The sequence below is a fragment of the Bos javanicus genome, chromosome 12, assembly GCF_032452875.1.
Source record: "Bos javanicus breed banteng chromosome 12, ARS-OSU_banteng_1.0, whole genome shotgun sequence".
Classification (NCBI taxonomy): domain Eukaryota; kingdom Metazoa; phylum Chordata; class Mammalia; order Artiodactyla; family Bovidae; genus Bos; species Bos javanicus.
The window spans coordinates 50,592,602-50,613,659 of NC_083879.1; the positions used below are offsets into that span (position 1 = coordinate 50,592,602).

Below are 21,058 nucleotides of genomic sequence, written 5' to 3' on the forward strand. Positions count from 1 at the left end.
ACGTATCTTTCTATGTCTGCATATACTTGAACTTTCTATAATATTAATAACAGAAACATCTGAATGCTTGGCTAATATAAGGGAGCAATGGCCAATCCTAAGCTGATTCCAAATTTTTGAGAAGCAGCAGCCTCATTCTTCTCACGAACTGCTTTCATAGCAAATGAATGTTATAAAACTGAATTTGTAAAGTAACATTATCCTAATCAAATACTACTTTTGCCATTTATATATAAGACTGTACTATAAAGGCATCTATGTAAGAGCTTGTTTATAAAATGGGTAACACTACCAGTAATTTTTAAAACTGTTGGTTTAATACATAAACTTGTGTTGCTTTTACTATTATTCAACTGTTTATTTTTTATTAAGATATAATTCACATACCACAGAATTTACCCTTTAAACTATCCAAATCAGTGGTTCTTGGTACATTCACAAAGCTGTGCATTGATCACCACTTTGTAATTCCTGTTTGTCTGATTTTTTTATTATTATTTTAAAAAGTGGAAAACCAAAAGTATAATTTTCATTCAATAAATATCATTTGATCCTTAAGCAGCTTTGTTGCAGAAAGTGAAGTCCGTGATTTTAGATTATTTTCGGTTTAGAATCAGTTTTCACACAGTTTCAATAATTGCAGCAATTTCCTTGAATTGTCTGTAGAAATTCTGAGGAGAAAGGGGGAAACAATATTAATTTTGCTTTTAGAGGATTCCTTAGTTCTTTTAATTATATCTGTCCAGCGGAGGGTCTATAACTTATTAAATCTACATTTTAATGTTAAATCCTCAACTATTATTATTCGAAGGTTACTATAAGAAGCAAAAGGTGTAATCTGGTGCAAGCAAAACTACTACTGTAGGGTTGAATAATCAGCTCATAAATAAACTTTCTGAAAGCATCCAACAAAGTTCTTTGAGACCACACCAGAAAGATTTATTAAATGTCCAGCGCTGTCACAGACAATAAAGACTTTTAAAAAATGACACATTGGGTCCCAGGCTTTGAACCAGTTTTATTTAGTGAAAGACTGCATTTCAAGGTGATTGATAGAGGCTGTCTTGTCAATTACAATAAGAGAGACCCAACACTAATAGCAGCTTATATGCGTGTGTGCTCAGTCGTGTCTTGACTCTTTGCAATCCTATGGACTAGGGCCTGCCAGGCTCCTCTGTCCACGGGATCTTCCAGACAAGGTTACTGGAGTGGATTGCTGTTTCCTCCTCCAGGGGATCTTTCTGACTCAGGGATCGAACCAGCATCTCTTGCATCTCCTGCATTAGCAGGATTCTTTACCACTAGCACCACCTGGATTTATATCCTCATATTTTCCCTCTTCTTTGGACTTAATTCTCTATTTTGCTTCTTAAAAGAGTATCTGTATTTTGTTTTAATTCATGTGTAAATTTATTATTTTTAATAATAAATTTTATTATTTATTAAAATAATAAATTTTAATAGGAGGAAGTAAACATTTGTTCAAAAACATATACTGATGATCATAATTTCAGCTACTAAAGATATTAGTCAAAAGCTCAAAGAATGTTCCTTCATCCTCAGTTTTGTAATGGGACTAACAGGCTCTGACTGCCTGGTTAGCTGTCAGCCATATAAGAACTAACTTTAAAACAGCTGTCCCATTTGTGATCTTTTTCCTGAGAAAATTTTAAGAGGTAGAATCTGGGAGCAAAAATGCAGCAAAGAAAAATAAGAATTAGGCCAGTATTATAAATTACAAAAGGACTGAGACCTGTATTATTTTTTGAAGTGGATTTGGTCTTTATATTCAGCTGAAGGCTACTCATATCACATACACTGCATTTATTTCTTTTCAACCTTGTCTTAACTGCTTCCAAGACACCACTTCACACTAATAGTGTTGAGGCATGACCCTTTTTTGTTCTAAAGTGGACATATCAGTTCTAAGAGAAAGAAATTAAAAGGAAAGAAAATCCTTAAAATCACTACCTCAAAAAGATATCTGCACTCTCAGATTCAATGCAGCATTACTCACAATAGCCAAGGTGTGGAAACAACCCAGATGTCTACTGACAGATGAATGGGTAAAGAAAATGTGGTGTGTATATATACACAGTACTATCCATCCTTTGAAGAGAAGGCAGTTGTGCTATTTTTGACAATATGGGTGAACCTGGAGGACAATATGCTAAGTAAAATAAGCCAGCACAGAAAGACAAATACTGCATGATCTTACTTATACGTGGAATCTAAAAAAAGTGAGATTCATGGTAACAGAGAATAGACAGCAGTTACCAAGGCTGGGAAGGTAGAGGACATGAGGAAATGCTGGTCAAGAACTTTTCAGTTACAAGGTAAGTAAGCTCTGGAGATCTAAGGCATAGGTGATGGCCACAGTTAATAATATAATAATGTATTACATATTTGAAATCTGCTAGAGAAGAGATTTCAAGTTTTTACCACACACACACAAAATGTTAACTATGTGAGATGATGGATATATTAATTAGTTTGACAGTAGGAATCTTTTCATAATGTAAACATACACCCAAACATCACATAGTATGCCTTGCAAGTATACAATTTCTGTCAATTTTACCCCAGTAAAGCTGGGGGGAAATACAGTTTGTAAAAGAAATCAAAAGTATCCCAGAGGGCTTTCCCTTGTGGCTCAGTGATAAAGAATCTGCCTGCCAATGCAGGAGACATGGGTTCAATCCCTGGTCCAGGGAGATCCCACATGCCTTGGAGCAACTAAGTCCGTGTGTCATAACCACTGAAGCCCACATGCCTGTCCTCCATAACAAGAGAAGCCCATGTACTGCATCTAGCCCCTGCTTGCTGCAAATAGAGAAAAGCCTGAGCAACAACGAAAATAAATAAATTACAAAAAAGCACCCTTGACTGGTATATGAGGAGCTTTTCTTAAAAAAGAAGTCTGGGGTTCCAGTTCAAGATGGTGGAGTAGAAGGATGTGCACTCATCTCCTCTTGCAAGAGCACCAAAATTGCAACCAGCTGTTCACTATCAACAGGAGGATGTTGGAACACACCAAAAAACAATACCCACATCCAAAGACAAAGAAGCCACGGCAGAGGGAGGGGCACAATCCCAAGAAAATCAATCCCATATCCACCAGGTAGGCAACCCAGAAACTGGAGAACAATAATACCAAAGAGGTTCTCCCACTTATGGAGGTTCTGAGCCCCATATCAGGCTTTCCAGCCTGGGGAATCTGACAAAGGGACTAGGAATTCCCAGGGAATCTGACCCTGAAGGCCAGCGGGATTTAATTATAGGACTTCCATAAGACTGGGGGAAACAGAGACTCCAGTCTTGGAGGGCACAAACAAAATCTTTTATACACCAAGACCCAGAGTAAAGGAGCAGCAAACCCACAGGAGACTGAACCAAAACTACCCACAAGTGTCAGGGAGTCTTCTGTGGATGCATGGGTTGGCAACGGTTCACCACAGGCATGGAGGCACTGGTAGCAGCAGTCCTGGACGGTCCCCCTTGGCATAAGCCCTCTTGGAGGCTGTCATTAACCCTACCATAGAGCCCACAGACCCCGGGGCTGGGTCGCCTCAGGCCAAATGACTAACAGGGAGGGAGTGCAACTCCACCCATCAGCAGATAATTGGATTAAAGATTTACTGAGCAAGGCCCTGCCCACCAGAGCAAGACCTAGATTTTTCCCACCTTCTCCCTCCCATCAGGAAGCTTACAGATGCCTCTTAGCCTCATCCACCAGAGGGCAGACAGATGAAGCAACAAGAACCACAGTCCCACGGTGACTAAGACAAAAACCACATTACAGACAGTTAATCAGGATGAAAAAGTAGAGAGTTATAACCCAGATGAAGGGACATGATAAAAAACCCCCAAAACAATTAAATGAAGTAGAGATAGGCAACTTTCTAGAAAAAGAATTCAGAATAATGATATTGAAGATGATCCAGGATCTCAAAAACAGAACAGAGAAAATGCAAGAAATGTTTACCAAAGATCTAGAAGAACTAAAGAACAAACAAACAGAGATGAACAATACACTAGAAGGAATCGATAGCAGAATAATGGAGGCAGAAGAACGGCTAAATGACCTGAAGGACAGAATGGTAGAAATCACTACCGCAGAACAGAATACAGAAAAAAAAAATGAAAAAAAAAAAAAAAAATGAAGACAGCCTAAGAGACCTCTGGGACAACATTAAAGCACCAACATTCGCATTACAGTGGTCTCAGGAGGAGGAATGGAGAAGGCAATGGCACCCCACTCCAGTACTCTTGCCTGGACAATCCCATGGATGGAGGAGCCTGATAGGCTGCAGTCCATGGGGTCACTAAGAGTCGAACACGACTGAGCGACTTCCCTTTCGATTTTCACTTTCATGCATTGGAGAAGGCAATGGCAACCCACTCCAGTGTTCTTGCCTGGAGAATCCCAGGGACGGGGGAGCCTGGTGGGCTGCCGTCTATGGGGTCGTGCAGAGTCGGACACGACTGAAGCGACTTAGCAGTAGGAGGAGGAGAGATAAAGGACTTGAGAAAATATTTGAAGAAATAATAGCTGAAAACTTCCCTAAGATGGGAAAGGAAATAATCAACCAAGTCCAGGAAAAGCAGAAGAGTCCCAGGCAGGACGAACCCAAGGAGGAATACCCCAAGATACAGTTCTTAAACTGACAAAGATAAAATATTAAAAGCAACAAGGGAAAAAAGACACACAACATACAAGGGAACTCCCATCAGGTTGCCAGGTGATTTCTCAACAGAAACTCTACAAGCCCGAAGAGAAAGGCACGACGTATTTAAAGTGATGGAAGGGAAGAACCTACAACGAGGAATACTCTACCCAGAAAGACTCTCCTTCAGATACGATGGAGAAGTCAAGAAGTCAAAAGCTTTCCAGATAAGCAAAAGTTAACAGGTTCAGCACCACCAAACCATCTGTACATGCTAAAGGAACTTCTCCAGACAGGAAACACAAGAGAAGGAAAAGACCTACAGAAAATACACTTAAAAGAAAATGGAAATAGGATTGTACATATCGATAATCACCTTAAATGTAAATGGATTGAATGTGCCAACCAAAAGACACAGACTGGCCAGGCAGATGAAAACATATGCATGTATGCACTTCGACTTACCACATCACTCTGCTTGACCCCCCAAAGTGCATGTAATTATTTTATACTCTTAAGTTAATCATGTTCCCATTATGGCTTGCAACTGTAATTATCTTTTCTTTTTTGTCTGGCTATTGATTGTGAAAACTGATAAACATCTTTTACTACTGTGATTATATAACTATTACTCACTTAATACCATTGTATCATGACTGGTCAACAGAAAAATAATAGAATTCTGTATCACCAAAATTGCTATTTAATAGAAAAACTTGTAATCACTTTTTAAAATCCAGATGCATATGAGAATTATCTTGGTTTGGTAAAAAATACAAATGCCCAGGTATTACTTTTTTTCTTCAAAACCCCAGATATGTTTCTAATGAGCAGCCATGTTTAAAAACAACTGGACTATATGATGATCTTTTATTTTTATCTAGTTTGTTCCATTTTTTCTATTCCATATTCAGTGCTCCCATTTCACTTAGTTTATACTTTCCAATGTCTCCAACTTTTCTCTCTCTCTTTTTTAAGTTCCTTCTCAGGTCTTTATCAAGTATGGTAGAAAAGCTTTTGTATACATATATATGTGTGTGTGTATATATATTATATATATATATAGTATGTGTAATATATATATATTTTAGAAAACATAAATTTTGTCTAAAAAAATTATGACATTTTGATTCCACTTGATTTTGTATGAATAGAATGCTAGATTTCTAATCTAAAAGAAACAGCAGATCTACAACAAGCAACAAAGGTATACTGTATAGCACAGGGAACAACAGTCAATATCTTGTAATAACCTATAATGGAAAATAATCTCAAAAATAATATATGTATATGTATAACTGAATCACCCTGCTGTGTACCTGAAACACTGTAAGTCAGCCATACTTCAATACAATATATATATCAAGAAGAAAAAAGAAAGAAGTCTGGGACCAATATATTTTCAGTTTTATAAAGAATTCTCATTACATTTCCATTTCATTCATCTTGGTGGCCTTTCTTAGATTATTTGACTTTTTTAGAGTAGGAAGAGTTGTAATTAAGAATTCATATCTATTCACTCACCATAGGCATCAAAATGAACAAACCAAGACAAAACTCTAAGGTCAGTTAAATTAGCCAAAGACAAAGCATTTCCCTGTATGTACATTGAAAAGGAAATCTGATTTCTCATCTACCTTCTTTCCCCCTTTCTTGCTTACAGAAAAGAGGTGAAATAACAGTATATACAACGGGGCTTCCCAGGTGGTGCAGTGATTAAGAGAATCCGCCTGCCAATGCAAGAGACTCGACAGTTACAGGTTTGACCCCTTGGTCAGGAAGATCCCCTGGGGGATGAAATGGCAGTCCACTCCACTATTCTTGCCTGGAGAATTCCACAGACACAGGAGCCTGGTGGGCTTTACTCCATGGGCCCACAGAGAATTGGACACATCGAGCAACTGAGTGTGCGTGTGCACACACACACACTAAAAATAATAATATATATAACATGATTCTAAATATAAGCTACTAAGTTACTCAAAACCCTAGCAGATAAAATTAGCTATCAAGTACTAGTATTTGTGGTCTGATCTGCATTTAGTAAACATTATTAGTCAGAAAATTCAAGGTCAATACTGTTCAAAGGTAAGATTCATTCAGCTTTGTCATTCTTAAATATTAAGCCTATGAAGAATAAAACAGTTAAATACAAAGTAAATACCCTGCTAGAAAAGATGCAAATTTCTTAAATATACTCACAGATGAGTACTACGGAAGTGATGGAGTGTCAAAATATACAAATTCAACATATTATATTAAAAATAATATATTAATAATTCCAAAATAAAACAAATTGAGATCTTTTGTATGTGTTAAATGTAAAGCACTCAAAAGAATTGCAAATAAAGTTACAATTTTCTCTTAAAAATGATTTTATGTATCTTTTTTGGGCAGCAATTATAGAATAACAGCTAAAACTGAATGAGTTATATCACAAACCTGAAACTGTGGGATTGTCATTTCAAAGGACTTGTTCTTCACTTGGCCTGAATGATCTGCCACTTTGAGCATCACTGCAACATAAGGATACTTAAGAGATCTGCAACTGTCGGAGCTCACAGCCATACCCAGCTTCCACTCAAAATCTATGAGCTGTAATAAAAGAGTTCACAATAATACACAAGTTATAACATTGCCCTGAATGCAGATATTTATTCAAATTTACTGCTCTCAAATTCAAGTTTTAACTTCAAGTCCAATCATAATAAAAGAAAATGTCTTCAACGTAATATTGTTAGGGGGATAATAATCAAATGAACATGGAGAGAGGCAAAGGGACACAAACAGGGCTGGAAAACAACAACACTGTCATAATTACAAAAATTTTCCACCAGATGTGTAAGGGAGGCAGATGTGTCAATATCATTTTCCTTTGTTTTTTTCAGTTTGCTTCTGTCCTTAAGGGGACTTTTGAATCATCTCTTATCTCATTTTCCTGTTCCACTTATGTCCTTCCCGCATTTCACAACCTGAAAGTCCTAAAGTGGAACGTGAGTTATACACCATCTTCATATTGACTGAGGCACACATGAGAACAATTCGTTTCCTTCCTCATCTCAGGCCTTGACCTGAAACCTGACACTAGCATGAATGCTGGGGGAGGTGGTTTTAGATTTCATCACTGCTGATGGATACTCGTCAGGTGATGTGCTAGGCAGTTTACATGCATTAAATGCCACACTGAATCATCATAACATTATAGACTATTATTTCCATTTTGCAGATGATAAAACTGAATTTCAGAGAGCAGATATAAAATGCACAAGGTCACACATTTCTGGACTCAGCTAAAACCAAAGTCTTTTTGACTCCAAAGATTACATGCTTTGGAGTATGTAATACTTTCTATCAATACTTTCTAGCTAATTCTTTTCAATGATTGCTCAGTGTTTCCATGACATAAAACAGGACTGGATAAATGCAGCCCTTAATACAGAGCTCAAACCTTAAGATAGTATACGGAAGAAAATTTTGTATCTTGTACCCAAAGCTTAGGCAGATAGGTAGGACACAGTAGGCACTTATCAAAAATACCTACTGACCAATACCTTCTGCGACCAAATGAATGCTTACTGGGCAAACAGCTTTACTTATTAATAAAATTTTATAAAAGGTGGGTTTAATATAAGGACAAAGCTTTCCTCCCATCTTCAGACTGGCTTTAGACAAAATCAGCTATAGTATGAAGGCCAGGCTGGTCCTGATAAAATGTTAACATCTTTGATAAGTAAAAAGACTGTACAGGTCCTTTTTAAATAAAAGTTTCCCATACAAAAATAGAGAAAGGATAATGGGTAAACAAGAAAAGAACTACAAGCTGATAAATATATGAAAGGAAATAGGAAAATGGACATTTAAACCACAGAGTTATCACTACACACCCACCAAAATAGCACAATTTTAAGTTTGACAGTTCTAAAACTGGCATGGAAGGATGTGTCACAGTGCACTGATGGTAGTCTAAACTGGGCCAGTCTTTCAGAAAATTAGCTTCATTTCAGCAAAACGGCTGTCTGGGGAGGCCTTACAAATAGCTGTGAAAAGAAGAGAAGTGAAAAGCAAAGGAGAAAAGGAAAGATACAAGCATCTGAATGCAGAGTTTCAAAGAATAGCAAGAAGAGATAAGAAAGCGTTCCTCAGCGATCAATGCAAAGAAATAGAGGAAAACAATAGAATGGGAAAGACTAGAGATATCTTCAAGAAAATTAGAGATACCAAGGGAACATTTCATGCAAAGATGGGCTCAATAAAGGACAGAAATGGTATGGACCTAACAGAAGCAGAAGATATTAAGAAGAGGTGGCAAGAATACACAGAAGAACTGTACAAAAAACATCTTCACGACCCAGATAACCACGATGGTGTGATCACTGACCTAGAGCCAGACATCCTGGAATGTGAAATCAAGTGGGCCTTAGAAAGCATCATTACGAACAAAGCTAGTGGAGGTGATAGAATTCCAGTTGAGCTCTTTCAAATCCTAAAAGATGATGCTGTGAAAGTGCTGCACTCAATATGCCGGCAAATTTGGAAAACTCAGCAGCGGCCACAAGCCTGGAAAAGGTCAGTTTTCATTCCAATCCCAAAGAAAGGCAATGCCAAAGAATGCTCAAACTACCACACAATTGCACTCATCTCACATGCTAGTAAAGTAATGCTCAAAATTCTCCAATCCAGGCTTCAGCAATACGTGAACAGTGAACTTCCAGATGTTCAAGCTGGTTTTAGAAAAGGCAGAGGAACCAGAGATCAAATTGCCAACATCCGCTGGATCATCGAAAAAGCAACAGAGTTCCAGAAAAACATCTATTTCTGCTTTATTGACTATGCCAAAGCCTTTGACTGTGTGGATCACAATAAACTGTAGAAAATTCTGAAAGAGATGGAATACCAGACCACCCGACCTGCCTCTTGAGAAACCTATATGCAGGTCAGGCAGAGCATTTATCTGTCTTCAAGTGAAAGGTTCTTATAAGAAAGTATGGAAAATAAAGCTGACAGAAGTTCAAGAATCAAGAAGCCATAACTTTTTGCAAAACTGTACAAATTTTCAAAATACTCTCATTTAGAGTTGACTCTTTAAAAATGTGGGTTTGAATGCAGGGATCCACTTACACACAGATGCTTTTTAATAGTAAATAGCAGAGTACTACACAGTCTGCAGTTGGTTGAATCCACCTATAGGCAGAGGAACCCAGGATATGGAGGACCAACTATAATTACATATTGATTAATCCCTATACTGTTCAAGGGTCAACTGTATTTTATCTTATTATGAAAAACATTATCATGTCAGTTATTTAAACTTTTCCAATTGGCAACGGGTACTCACTAAAAGTTTCTGAGTACAGAGAACAGCATGGAAGTATTGATTTAAAAATATTCATCTGATGGCAGGAGAACACAGTAATCCAGGTTCAAGGTTTTCTGTACTGGAACTACAGTGGTGACAAGCAGGATTAGGCTTATTGATAAAAGAATGACTTGACAGGTCTTGATGATTGTCTGCAGGGTTAAGGGAGGTATCAAACACAACTATAAGAGTTTGAGCCCGAATGACTATCATATAGGAACCAGGACTTTTTATATTTTAAGTCTAAAAGTATCATCAAAAAGTGATAATCTATTTGAGAAAAGAATCTAAAAAACAATTAATATATGTATATGTATATATAACTTAATCACTTTGCTGTACACCCAAAACACAATATTGTAAATCAACCATACTCCAATAAAATTAACAAAAAGAAAAGGGATAAGGAATATCTAAATAGGAATGTTCACTAAGCTGCTAGAAATTTCAGAACAGACTTCAAGGGAGTTCATGATTAGAGATATCACTTTACACCAGTTAGATGGTGAAATTCAGAAACCTAACCAATCATTTTTTAAATGTATTCAACTCATTGATGCAAGAAGTTATATTTTTAGTGTCTACAATAAAATGATAGAGTAAAATATTGAAAAGTCTGAAATAAAACTCTGGATTATCCAGAACATTTCAAGAAGAACAGCAATTAAAGATCATAATGTTGCAAGTCACTGACCATTATGATGGTGGAACTGGCAGATGGGAAAATAGGGAGAGCTGTCATTTATTGTGGGGAAAAGAGCTTTTTACATGGGGAGAACAGCTGGGATTAAGTTTATGGGATGAGAATTTCCCAATTCTAAACTGAATATTTACATGCAAATTAAAAACAAGACTTCTAATAAGTGTGTTGAGCCTTAAATAGGAATTAGCTGCAGAAAAGATTTTCAAAAGAAAAAAAAACAAAACCAGGGCTATGGAGAATATTAAAAATAAAGCAATATAGTTCGAATTTCTTATAGAATGAAGGAAACGATTTTAAAAGAAAAAATACAGAAAAACCCAGTAGTAAAAAAAAAAAAGAGAAAGAGAATATCCATAAGTAAAATGAATACAAAGAAAAAAAAAATCAAGATGCACAAAGAAAAAAAAAATCAAGATGCAAGTATAGATAAAAAGGTAAACAAAGAAATTAGCTGTAGTCTGTCACACTAAAATTAGTTGACAAGCTTGCTTATATCTCAACATTCAAAAATAAAGATTGTGGCATCTGGTCCCATGACTTCATGGTAAATAGGTTGGGAAAAATGGAAACAGTGGCAATTTTCTTTTCTTGGGCTCCAAAATCACTGCAGATGGTGACCTCAGCCATGAAATTCAGAGACACTTGCTCCTTGGAAGAAAAGCAATGACAAACTTAGACAGTATATTCATATATTCAAAATCAGAGATATCACTTTGCCTACAAAGGACCATATAATCAAAGCTATGGTTTTTCCAGTAGTCATGTATGGATGTGAGAGTTGGACAATAAAGAAGGCTGAGCACTGAAGAATTGATGCTTTCGAATTGAGGTGCTGGAGAAGATGCTTGAGAGCCCCTTGGACAGCAAGGAAATCAAACCAGTCAATCCTAAAGGAAATCAACCCTGAATATTCATTGGAAGGACTGATGCTGAAGGTCCAGAGCTTTGGCCACCTTACACAAAGAGCCAACTCACTGGAAGACCCTCATGCTGGGAAAAGACTGAGGGCAAGAGGAGAAGGGGCTGACACAGGATGAGACGGTTGGATGCCATCACCAACTCAGTGGACATGAGTCTGAGTAAACTCCAGGAGATAATGAAGGACAGGGAGGCCCGGCATGCCACAATACACAGGGTCGCAAAGAGTTGGCCACAACTTAGCAACTGAACAATAACAAGAAATTATGGCTGAAGTTATCAGTAACATAAAAACATCACAATAAAAACTGTGTACAAAGAAAAAAAATTTAAGACCATTTCAGTTTAAATTTATTTTTCAAAATACAACTAGGAGAAAATTTAAAAAATAATCATGCAAAACTCTGCTATCTGAAAAACTATTGTCATATTCCTATGTCCTCATTCCTAGTTTTTGTATGCAAGTTTTATAGCCAGAATCACAAAATACACAGTTATATGTTCTCTCCTTTTTTAAATGAAAGTTTTCAAATGCAAAGTATTCTGTACACATTAACTGCTCTCTAAAGTACTATAAGGAAAAGATTTGTTAAGCAACTCATCCAAGGATACAAAACTAATAGAGCTGGTATTTAAATCCAAATTTGTCTGATTCCATATCCCAGCCCTTTTCATTATATCAATACTTAGCTGCAACAAGACAATGATTCCGAATTACAGGAAATTCTAATAGGTAAAGAAAAGCAGACAGGTCTGGGATGGGGCAAAAATGTTTAGCATCTTCTAAATGCTAGACCTGCATTGTCCAATACAGTAGCCACTAGCCACTTGTGAATATTATTAGCTCTAGCCTAAGTGGACAATGTTTGCTAAGCCTTTCTCATCTTGCTCAGCAGCACCTTCATTCATGCTTTGATTTTCTTCATAGGACTTAGTGATTTTATTTAGTTGCTAAATCGTGTCCAACTCTTTGTGACCCCATGGACTGTTAGCACGCCAGGCTCCTCTGTCCATGGGATTTCTCAGGCAAGAATATTGGAGTGGGTTGCCATTTCCTTCTCCTGGGGATCTTCCTGACCCAGGCATTGAACCTGGGTCTCCTACATTGGCAGGCGGATACCTTACTGCTGAGCACCAGGGAAGCCTTTAGAACAGTTTCTAAAATCATGTTAATTATGGTTCATCCCCTATGTCGCTATAGGGGGAAATGGCCTTATCAATCTAGTTACTACTGAATCTACTATAACATTATCTGATCTGATACAAACTGAATGTTCCAATAAGTTATCTGTTGAACTAATATGTTTAGAAATTCAGGGGTATATGGTAAGTGATCTCCAAAGACAGTTTCCAACAACTAATTCCACTCCTCTCTGTAAGTACACGTCACTCCTCACATCAAGAAGGGGGCCTTATTTTCTCCCTGCACAAATCTGAGCTGTACCTGTGCTTGTTTTGACAAGTAAAATATGGCAGAAAAGGTGCTCTGGAACCTGTGAGCCTGAGCCTTAGGAGAACTGGAAGCGTGTGCTTCCTTCTTCATGGAATGCTGGATCTTGGGACCTACCCACTTGGAACCCAGCCACCATGACGTGAGCAGCCACATGAGGAAGAACCAAGTCACGCCTATTATCAGCTCCAACTGAGCTCTCAGGCCAGGTCGTGACTAGCATATGAGACCTCTTCACTTCCGGCCCAATTAGGCTCCTAGATGACTGAGGTCACAGCTGACCTGAGAGGGCGTAGAAACCACCACCCAGCTAAGCCCAGTTGACCCACAGACTCATGAGAAACAATTAAACAGCTGTTTTAAGTCACAAAGTTTGGGGTGGTTTGTCATGTGGTGACAGATAACTCAAACAGAGCAAACACAACTAGCTGAAAATAGCTTTGTTAATAAACTTACTACAATACATGATGATTTATCAAAAATGAAATCTCAAAACTAGCTAATCTTAACTCCATTTATAGAAACTGTAGCAAACACAAATAATTAAAACAATGTTTTAATGACCTATTTTCCAAGTGGCTCAGGTTTGAAACTTCAGTTAATTTTGATTTTTCTCTCTCTGCAACACAAAACACTTACAAATTCCTAGGTACTCAAGATCTGATTTCAGTCAATGCCACTGACATTTACTCCCTCCTTCCCAATCTCACCATTACAAAGTCTTTTAAAAAGCCTACCTTCAGACTTCCCTGGTGGTCCAGTGGTTAAGAAACCACCTGCCAATGCAGGGGACACAGCTTCAATCCCTGGACAGAGATGATCCCACAAGCCATGGGGCAACCGAGCCCGTGCACCACAACTACTGAAGCCCACACTCTAAAGACCACGAGCCACAACTACTGAAATCTGTGCTAGAGTCCGTGCTCCATCACAAGAGAGGCCGCCGCAATGAGAAGCCTGTGCACCGCAAGGAAGAGCAGCCCCCACTCACGACTTGAGGAAGCCTGCATACAGCAATGAAGACTCAAGAGCAGCCAAAGATGAGATAAACAAATGACTTAAAACAAAAGGCTTGCCTTCAATTTTACTGCGGCTCCCTAATTAAGTTTCTTGCCTTTGGTCTTTCTCAGCTCCAATCCAGAGGAGACTCTAAACACTACTTATAAAGGAACCAAATCTAGCATCGTGGGTCAAAACCCTACTGCCTCAAGAACTAGTTACAACCCTTCCCTTGGCAGTTAAGTCCCCTCAGAGCACAGTCCCAAATCACTTTCGTGCTCAAGCTGGACCGCATCCTTTCTTTACATTATCTTTCAATCTTCACACTTTTGTTCATGCTGCTCATTCCTCTAGAATACAACTCTCAAAGGTCTATCTAAAATTCAAAATGCCTCCCAGTTTTCCCTGCCATGAAGTCCTTCGTGGTTTACTCAACCTTTCCATGAATATTCATGTTACTTTTTACACCGTGGCACTTAGAACATTCTGCCTTGAACAGTACTCATCTGTGGATCTGTCTCCCTCCCCCACCCTCTGCCGCCGCTGCTGCTGCTAAGTCGCTTCAGTTGTGTCTGACTCTGTGCGACCCCATAGACGGCAGCCCACCAGGCTCCCCTGTCCCTGGGATTCTCCAGGCAAGAACACTGGAGTGGGTTGCCATTTCCTTCTCCAATGCATGAAAGTGAAAAGTGAAAGTGAAGTTGTGGACTGCAGCCCACCAGGCTCCTCCATCCATGGGATTTTCCAGGCAAGAGTACTGGAGTGGGTTGCCATTGCCTTCTCCGCCCCGACCCTCTACTAGACTGTAAAGTCTCTGAAGGGAGTTCATACATCCTCATGTGACTTGTAGCTCCCAATACAACACACAGGAGAACAGTCATGCATTTTATAAATTATTACACAAACTGTACAAAAATTTAAGTCACTGTCTCATATATATCATGTTAGGTGACCATAGTGGTAAAGAACCCACTTGCCAATGCAGGAGATTCAAGCGATACAGGTTCAGTCCCTGGGTTGGAAAGATCCCCTGGAGAAGGGAATGGTAACCCACTCCAGTATTCTTGCCTGGAGCATCCCATGGACAGAGGAGCCTGGTGGGCTAGAATCCATGGCGTCACAAAGAGTTAGACACGACTTTAGCGACTTAGCTCGCACACGTATCTCATAAATAGCAAGAGGGAAAATGGCACTAGATGTCATGTGTCAATACCATCCTTCTGTTGATTTATACTATAAAACTAGCAAGAAGGAAAGCAATAAAATGTGGCAACGATCATTCATCTACGATAAGGAGTTCTAATTAGACATCTATAAAAGGGAACCACGAATTAGTTCAAAACAATGACTGTAAGAATCGGAATGTGAAGCAATGAGTAACCTTAGACCTTCTGGTGCTGGATAAGATGGGATGGTTTGTTAAATTTAACAAGTTCAGACCCAAGTCGACAGACCTGAGTTTGAAGTTCACCTCTGCATCCTTCTACCCATGTGGCTTTGGACAAGTTACTATGTCTCTATGCCCCAATATTCAGTGAAGTATTTAGGAAACAATAGCAATACTATGTTCTAGGCACTGGGACTATTAAAAAAATTAAAGTTCCTGACCTCAGAAACTTACATTCTATTTGGGAAGACAGACAATAAGCAAATACATATACAATATGGTTGCAGTAAGTATGAAAAACAATAATTTTTTTGGCCACATCTCCTGGCATATGGTCTCTTAGTGCCCCAACCAGAGATGGAAACTGCACCCCTTGCAGTGGGAGCTCAGTCTTAATCACTAGAAGTCCCAAAAGAGGTTTTAAAAATGCACATAAGGGGACAGAGTGACCAGGAAGGCTATTTAGTTACAGCCTGGGGCAGATCTCTATGAGGAGATGATTTCTGAATGCACAGACACCTGAGTCAAGTGAAGGAAAAAGCCACATGGATACCTGGAGAATGAGGCTGGAGTGGCATGAGCTAGAAGAGTGTGGCAGAAACAAAGGGTCATCGTTTGAAGAGCCTTTAGGATCAGATCAGATCAGCCGCTCAGTCATGTCCGACTCTTTGCGTCCCCATGAATCACAGCATGCCAGCCCTCCCTGTCCATCACCAACTCCCGGAGTTCACTCAGACTCACGTCCATCGAGTCAGTGATGCCATCCAGCCATCTCATCCTCTGTCGTCCCCTTCTCCTCCTGCCCCCAATCCCTCCCAGCATCAGAGTCTTTTCCAATGAGTCAACTCTTCGCATGAGGTGGCCAAAGTACTGGAGTTTCAGCTTTAGCATCATTCCTTCCAAAGAAACACATAAGACTTTTTTCTAGTGAGACAGAAATTCTCTCTTATAATTGGCTTCAAGAGGGAAAAGACCTGGTCTAGATGGCAAAAGTCCCTCCAGATTGACGAACAGCACATGGAAGTTTTAAGAAGGAAAACAAAAAGACCAAACTGTGAGCCAAATGTAGTATCTAGGGGTTTCCCTGGTGGCTCAGTGGTACAGAATCTGCCTGCAATACAGGAGACATGGGTTCAATCTCTAGGTCATGAAGATCCCCTGGAGGAAGACATGGAAACCCACTCTAGTATTTTTGCCTGGGAAAAATTTGCCCATGGACAGAGGAGCTGGCAGGCTACAGTCCACAGGGATGCAAAGGGCTGGACATGACTTGTGACTAAACAACAACAGTATCTACACAAGAAGATGATGGCAGCAAGGGGAGATAAATTTAGAGAATGTAAGAGGGAATGCCTGCTGACAGACTGTATGTGAGGTGTGAACTCTCACTGGATGTGTGGTCCCAAATAATCTTGCTGATTCTTATACTGGTGAGAAATATTTAAAGACAGAAGGTATTACAGCTCAAAGAATTTAAACTAGCTTTAGTCCTAAAAATGAGCTATATCTGGTACATTGAAAAAGCACATACTACAAATAGAAATGACATCGCTATGTCAACGATTTTTTCCCCTTACAATACTACTAAATACAAATAACCATTTTGTATTTTAAAACATATCAAAAAGCACATCATGAACTTTGAATAAAAATATTCCATTTGAGTTACTGGAGGTAAAACAGAAGTGTGAGGTCCCCCTAACAACTGGGGGTAAGGGGTGGGGTAACTGAGATTTTATCTCACACCTGTCTACACCTGACCTGCCTCTTGAGAAACCTATATGCAGGTCAGGAAGCAACAGTTAGAACTGGACATGGAACAACAGACTGGTTCCAAATAGGAAAAGGAGTATGTCAAGGCTGTATATTGTCACCCTGCTTATTTAACTTGTATGTAGAGTACATCATGACAAACACCGGACTGGAAGAAGCACAAGTTGGAATCAAGATTGCCGGGAGAAATATCAATCACCTCAGATATGCAGATGACACCCCCCTTATGACAGAAAGTGAAAAGGAACTAAAAAGCCTCTCGATGAAAGTGAAAGAGGAGAATGAAAAAGTTGGCTTAAAGCTCAACATTCAGAAAATGAAGATCATGCCATCTGGTCCCATCACTTCATGGGAAATAGATGGGGAAACAGTGGAAACAGTGTCAGACTTTATTTTTTGGAGCTCCAAAATCACTGCAGATGGTATTTGCAGCTATGAAATTAAAAGACGCTTACTCCTTGGAAGGAAAGTTATGACCAACCTAGATAGCATATTCAAAAGCAGAGACATTACTTTGCCAACAAAGGTCCGTCTAGTCAAGGCTATGGTTTTTCCAGCGGTCATGTATGGATGTGAGAGTAGGACTGTGAAGAAAGCTGAGTGCCAAAGAATTGATGCTTTTGAACTCTGGTGTTGGAGAAGACTCTTTAAAGTCCCTTGGGCTGCAAGGAGATCCAACCAGTCCATCCTAAAGGAGATCAGTCCTGGGTGTTCACTGGAAGGACTGATGCTGAAGCTGAAACTCCAGTACTTTGGCCACCTCATGCGAAGAGTTGACTCACTGGAAAAGACCCTGATGCTAGGAGGGATCGGGGTCAGGAGAAGGGGATGGAAGAGGATGAGATGGCTGGATGGCATTATCGACTCAATGGACATGAGTTTGAGTAAACTGCGGGAGTTGGTGATGGACAGGGAGGCCTGGCGTACTGTGATTCATGGGGTCGCAGAGTCGGACACAACTGAGCGACTGAACTGAATGTCTACTCTGAGCCTCCCAAGAATTCATCAATTACAGTTTGGGTTTTCCTACCCTGGCACTGGATTTTATGGCGGTTTGTGTTGTGGCAAGTTGTGATTCTTTGTATTCACCTGTCTCTCCAATTCAGGGGACAGCAGTTTGCCCTGTGACCTCACTTCTCTGACAAATCCAAGAAGAACTGTTCATTTTTCAGTCTGTTCAGCTTTTCACTTATTTGAAGGCAGAGTGATGACTTCCAAACTCCTTACACACTGGACCAGAAACCAGAAGTCAGTCACTTTTTATAATTTTATTCATAAAAGTTCAAACATCTTTTGTTAGATTTATTGCAAGGCACTTACGACCGACCTACTAATGTTAAAAATGACATCTTTTCAAAAATATTTTTCAACTCTCTGTGTTTGAACTACAGAAAAACACTGAATCATCTTCCTAAACTCTAATATCATTTCTAATAGTCTACTTGTAAATTATCTTGGCTTTTTCTATGCACAATCATATAACATGTGAACGAGTGTGTGATGGGATGTGGAGCACACTGAGCAACAATCCCCAAAGATGTCCACATTGCAATCCCCAGAAACCTGTGAATATGGTACTTTACATGACAAAACAGACTCTGTAGATGTGTCTAAATTAAGGATCTTGATGTGGGGAGGTTTTTCTGGATTATCCAGCTGGGCTTTAGAAGAAAGTGGAGAAGGGTCAACATCAAAAAAGGCAACATGGTGATGAAAGCAGGAAAGACAGGTGATGACAGAAGCAGAGGCCGGAAGGATGCACTTTGAAGATGGAAGAAGAGGCCACAGGGAAGGAATGCAGGAAGCTGAAACAGACAAGGAAGCAGATTCTCCCCTAAAACTTCCAGAAGAAACACAGCCTGCTGGTACCTTGACTTTAGTTCCACAAGACTAATTTTGGGCTTTTTCTTAAATTTATTTTTTAATTGGAGGAAAATTGCTTTACAATGTTGTGTTGGTTTCTGCCATACAATGCAAATCAGTCATAATTATACATATATCCCCTCCCTCTTGATAATTTTGAACTTCTCATCTCCAGCACTGTAAGAATAAATGTGTTGTTTCAAACACACCTTCCCCTTCACCCTCCCCCATCAAAAAAAGGTTCAATGTTTAAAACTCTGGAATCCAGTATACTTCAGTCTCAGGATACCTTACTCAAATAAACATAGGACTTAACGTAAGAAAATGGTTGAGATGATTTATGACAGACTGAATTCAAGTTATTAAGCAGTAACTCTGAGCAAAGCCAGACAGGGGGTTGATTACTATCTGCTTTTCCCCCAATCTCTCAGGAATCCTCAAAAACAGCAGCAAGGTCAGCTGGAGCGATGTCAGAGGGCAGTCAATGGACATCTCTCAGTCCCTGTGTTCTCCTTATTTATCTCAGCCCTTATATTTTTGTGGTCGTGGGTAACTTCTGTGTTTAAAATACTCTTTTAATACTCTTCTGGGTAGTGTTACAGGTTATTTGCTGCTGCTGCTGCTAAGTCACTTCAGTCGTTTCCGACTCTGTGCTGCCCCACAGACGGCAGCCCACCAGGCTCCCCCGTCCCTGAGATTCTCCAGGCAAGAACACTGGAGTGGGTTGCCATTTCCTTCTCCAATGCATGAAAGCGAAAAGTGAAAGTGAAGTCGCTCAGTCATGTCCGACTCTGTGCGACCCCACAGGCGGCAGCCCACCAGGCTCTCCGTCCATGGGATTTTCCAGGCAAGAGTGCTGGAGTGGGGTGCCATTGCCTTCTCCCAGGTTACTTGCTAAAAACAGTTCATTAGTTGAAAAAAGACAGGAACTCTTGCAACAAAGAAACCGTCCTAAGATATACTTAAAAATTCAAATTCTTATCCCAAGCATAAAAAATACAAACACTGAAAGGTTGAAGAGGTAAACTCTTCATCTTCAACAAACTGCTTTTTAAGGGCCAAGAAAATGTTTGCGGTGCTATCTTCGCAAATTTTAACAATTTCTTCTCTGTATATATTACATGCCCAAATACTGTGCACCTAGTATCGAAACAACGGCGCTTAATCAAGGAAGATTAACATCTGGTCTGTACTCTTTGGGCTGGAGTGGTTGGGGGAAATTAGTGGCTACAACCTCAGGAGCAAAGTGGAAGGAGGAATCAGGAAGGCGGGACGAAACTCAGGGGCTCGCGGACACAGGCCTTGGTAGAAGGGCGTGCTAGGAAAGGCTCACGGTGGCATCATCCCGCAGCTGCCGGGGGCGGGCGAAGGGCCAGGTTCAGTCGCCCATCCCTTGCCCAGCAGAGCCGGGCGGGGGACGGGACTGGATGGCCACTCACTCACCTGGCTGGTGACCTGAAATGGAAGCAGAAAACACAATTCAGGGAACAGTCTTGCTTCGGAGCCCGCTGCCCCAGTTCCTTTCAAACCAGGCCTTACCTTGGACTTAGCATCCAACTGGGGCTCACTGGACGCCTCCATAGCACGGTTCAGGGCTCCCACCATCCACTCTGGCGGACGCTCCCAGGAGCCACAAACACTTCCGCTTCCTCTTCCCGCCCCTCGAGGCCCGGCCCATGCAGGGTACGTGGGGGGAGGATAGAAACATCTTTGTATTATTCTCCTTAGTCTCAATAAGACATCAGTTTTATGGAGCCTAACAGTAATAAAGAAAATACTGTAAAGGAAAAGGTTTTAATATTTGGCATATAACCTGTGCAGGGAAAGAGCGACTATCTTTAGGATGCCGCCACCCCCTACCTATCCCATAGACATGGACTCATCCTGTCTGCCGCCCACAGCGCCCTCTGCGCAAGCGCAACTTGTGGCGGCGCAGACTGGT

General features: G+C 40.0%; 1 protein-coding gene across 1 annotated transcript; it reads right to left on the reverse strand.

Moving 5' to 3' along the window:
* Positions 1–468: 468 nt before the first annotated feature.
* On the reverse strand, positions 469–20,550 carry COMMD6 (COMM domain containing 6). Its single transcript, XM_061435100.1, has 3 exons — positions 20,351–20,550; positions 7,110–7,262; positions 469–671 (listed from the first exon to the last, which is right to left on the reverse strand). Exons 2-3 carry the CDS (start codon positions 7,233–7,235, stop codon positions 621–623), a joined length of 177 nt encoding a protein of 58 aa, XP_061291084.1. The 5' UTR covers positions 7,236–7,262; positions 20,351–20,550; the 3' UTR covers positions 469–620.
* Between the last annotated feature and the right edge of the window lie 508 nt (positions 20,551–21,058).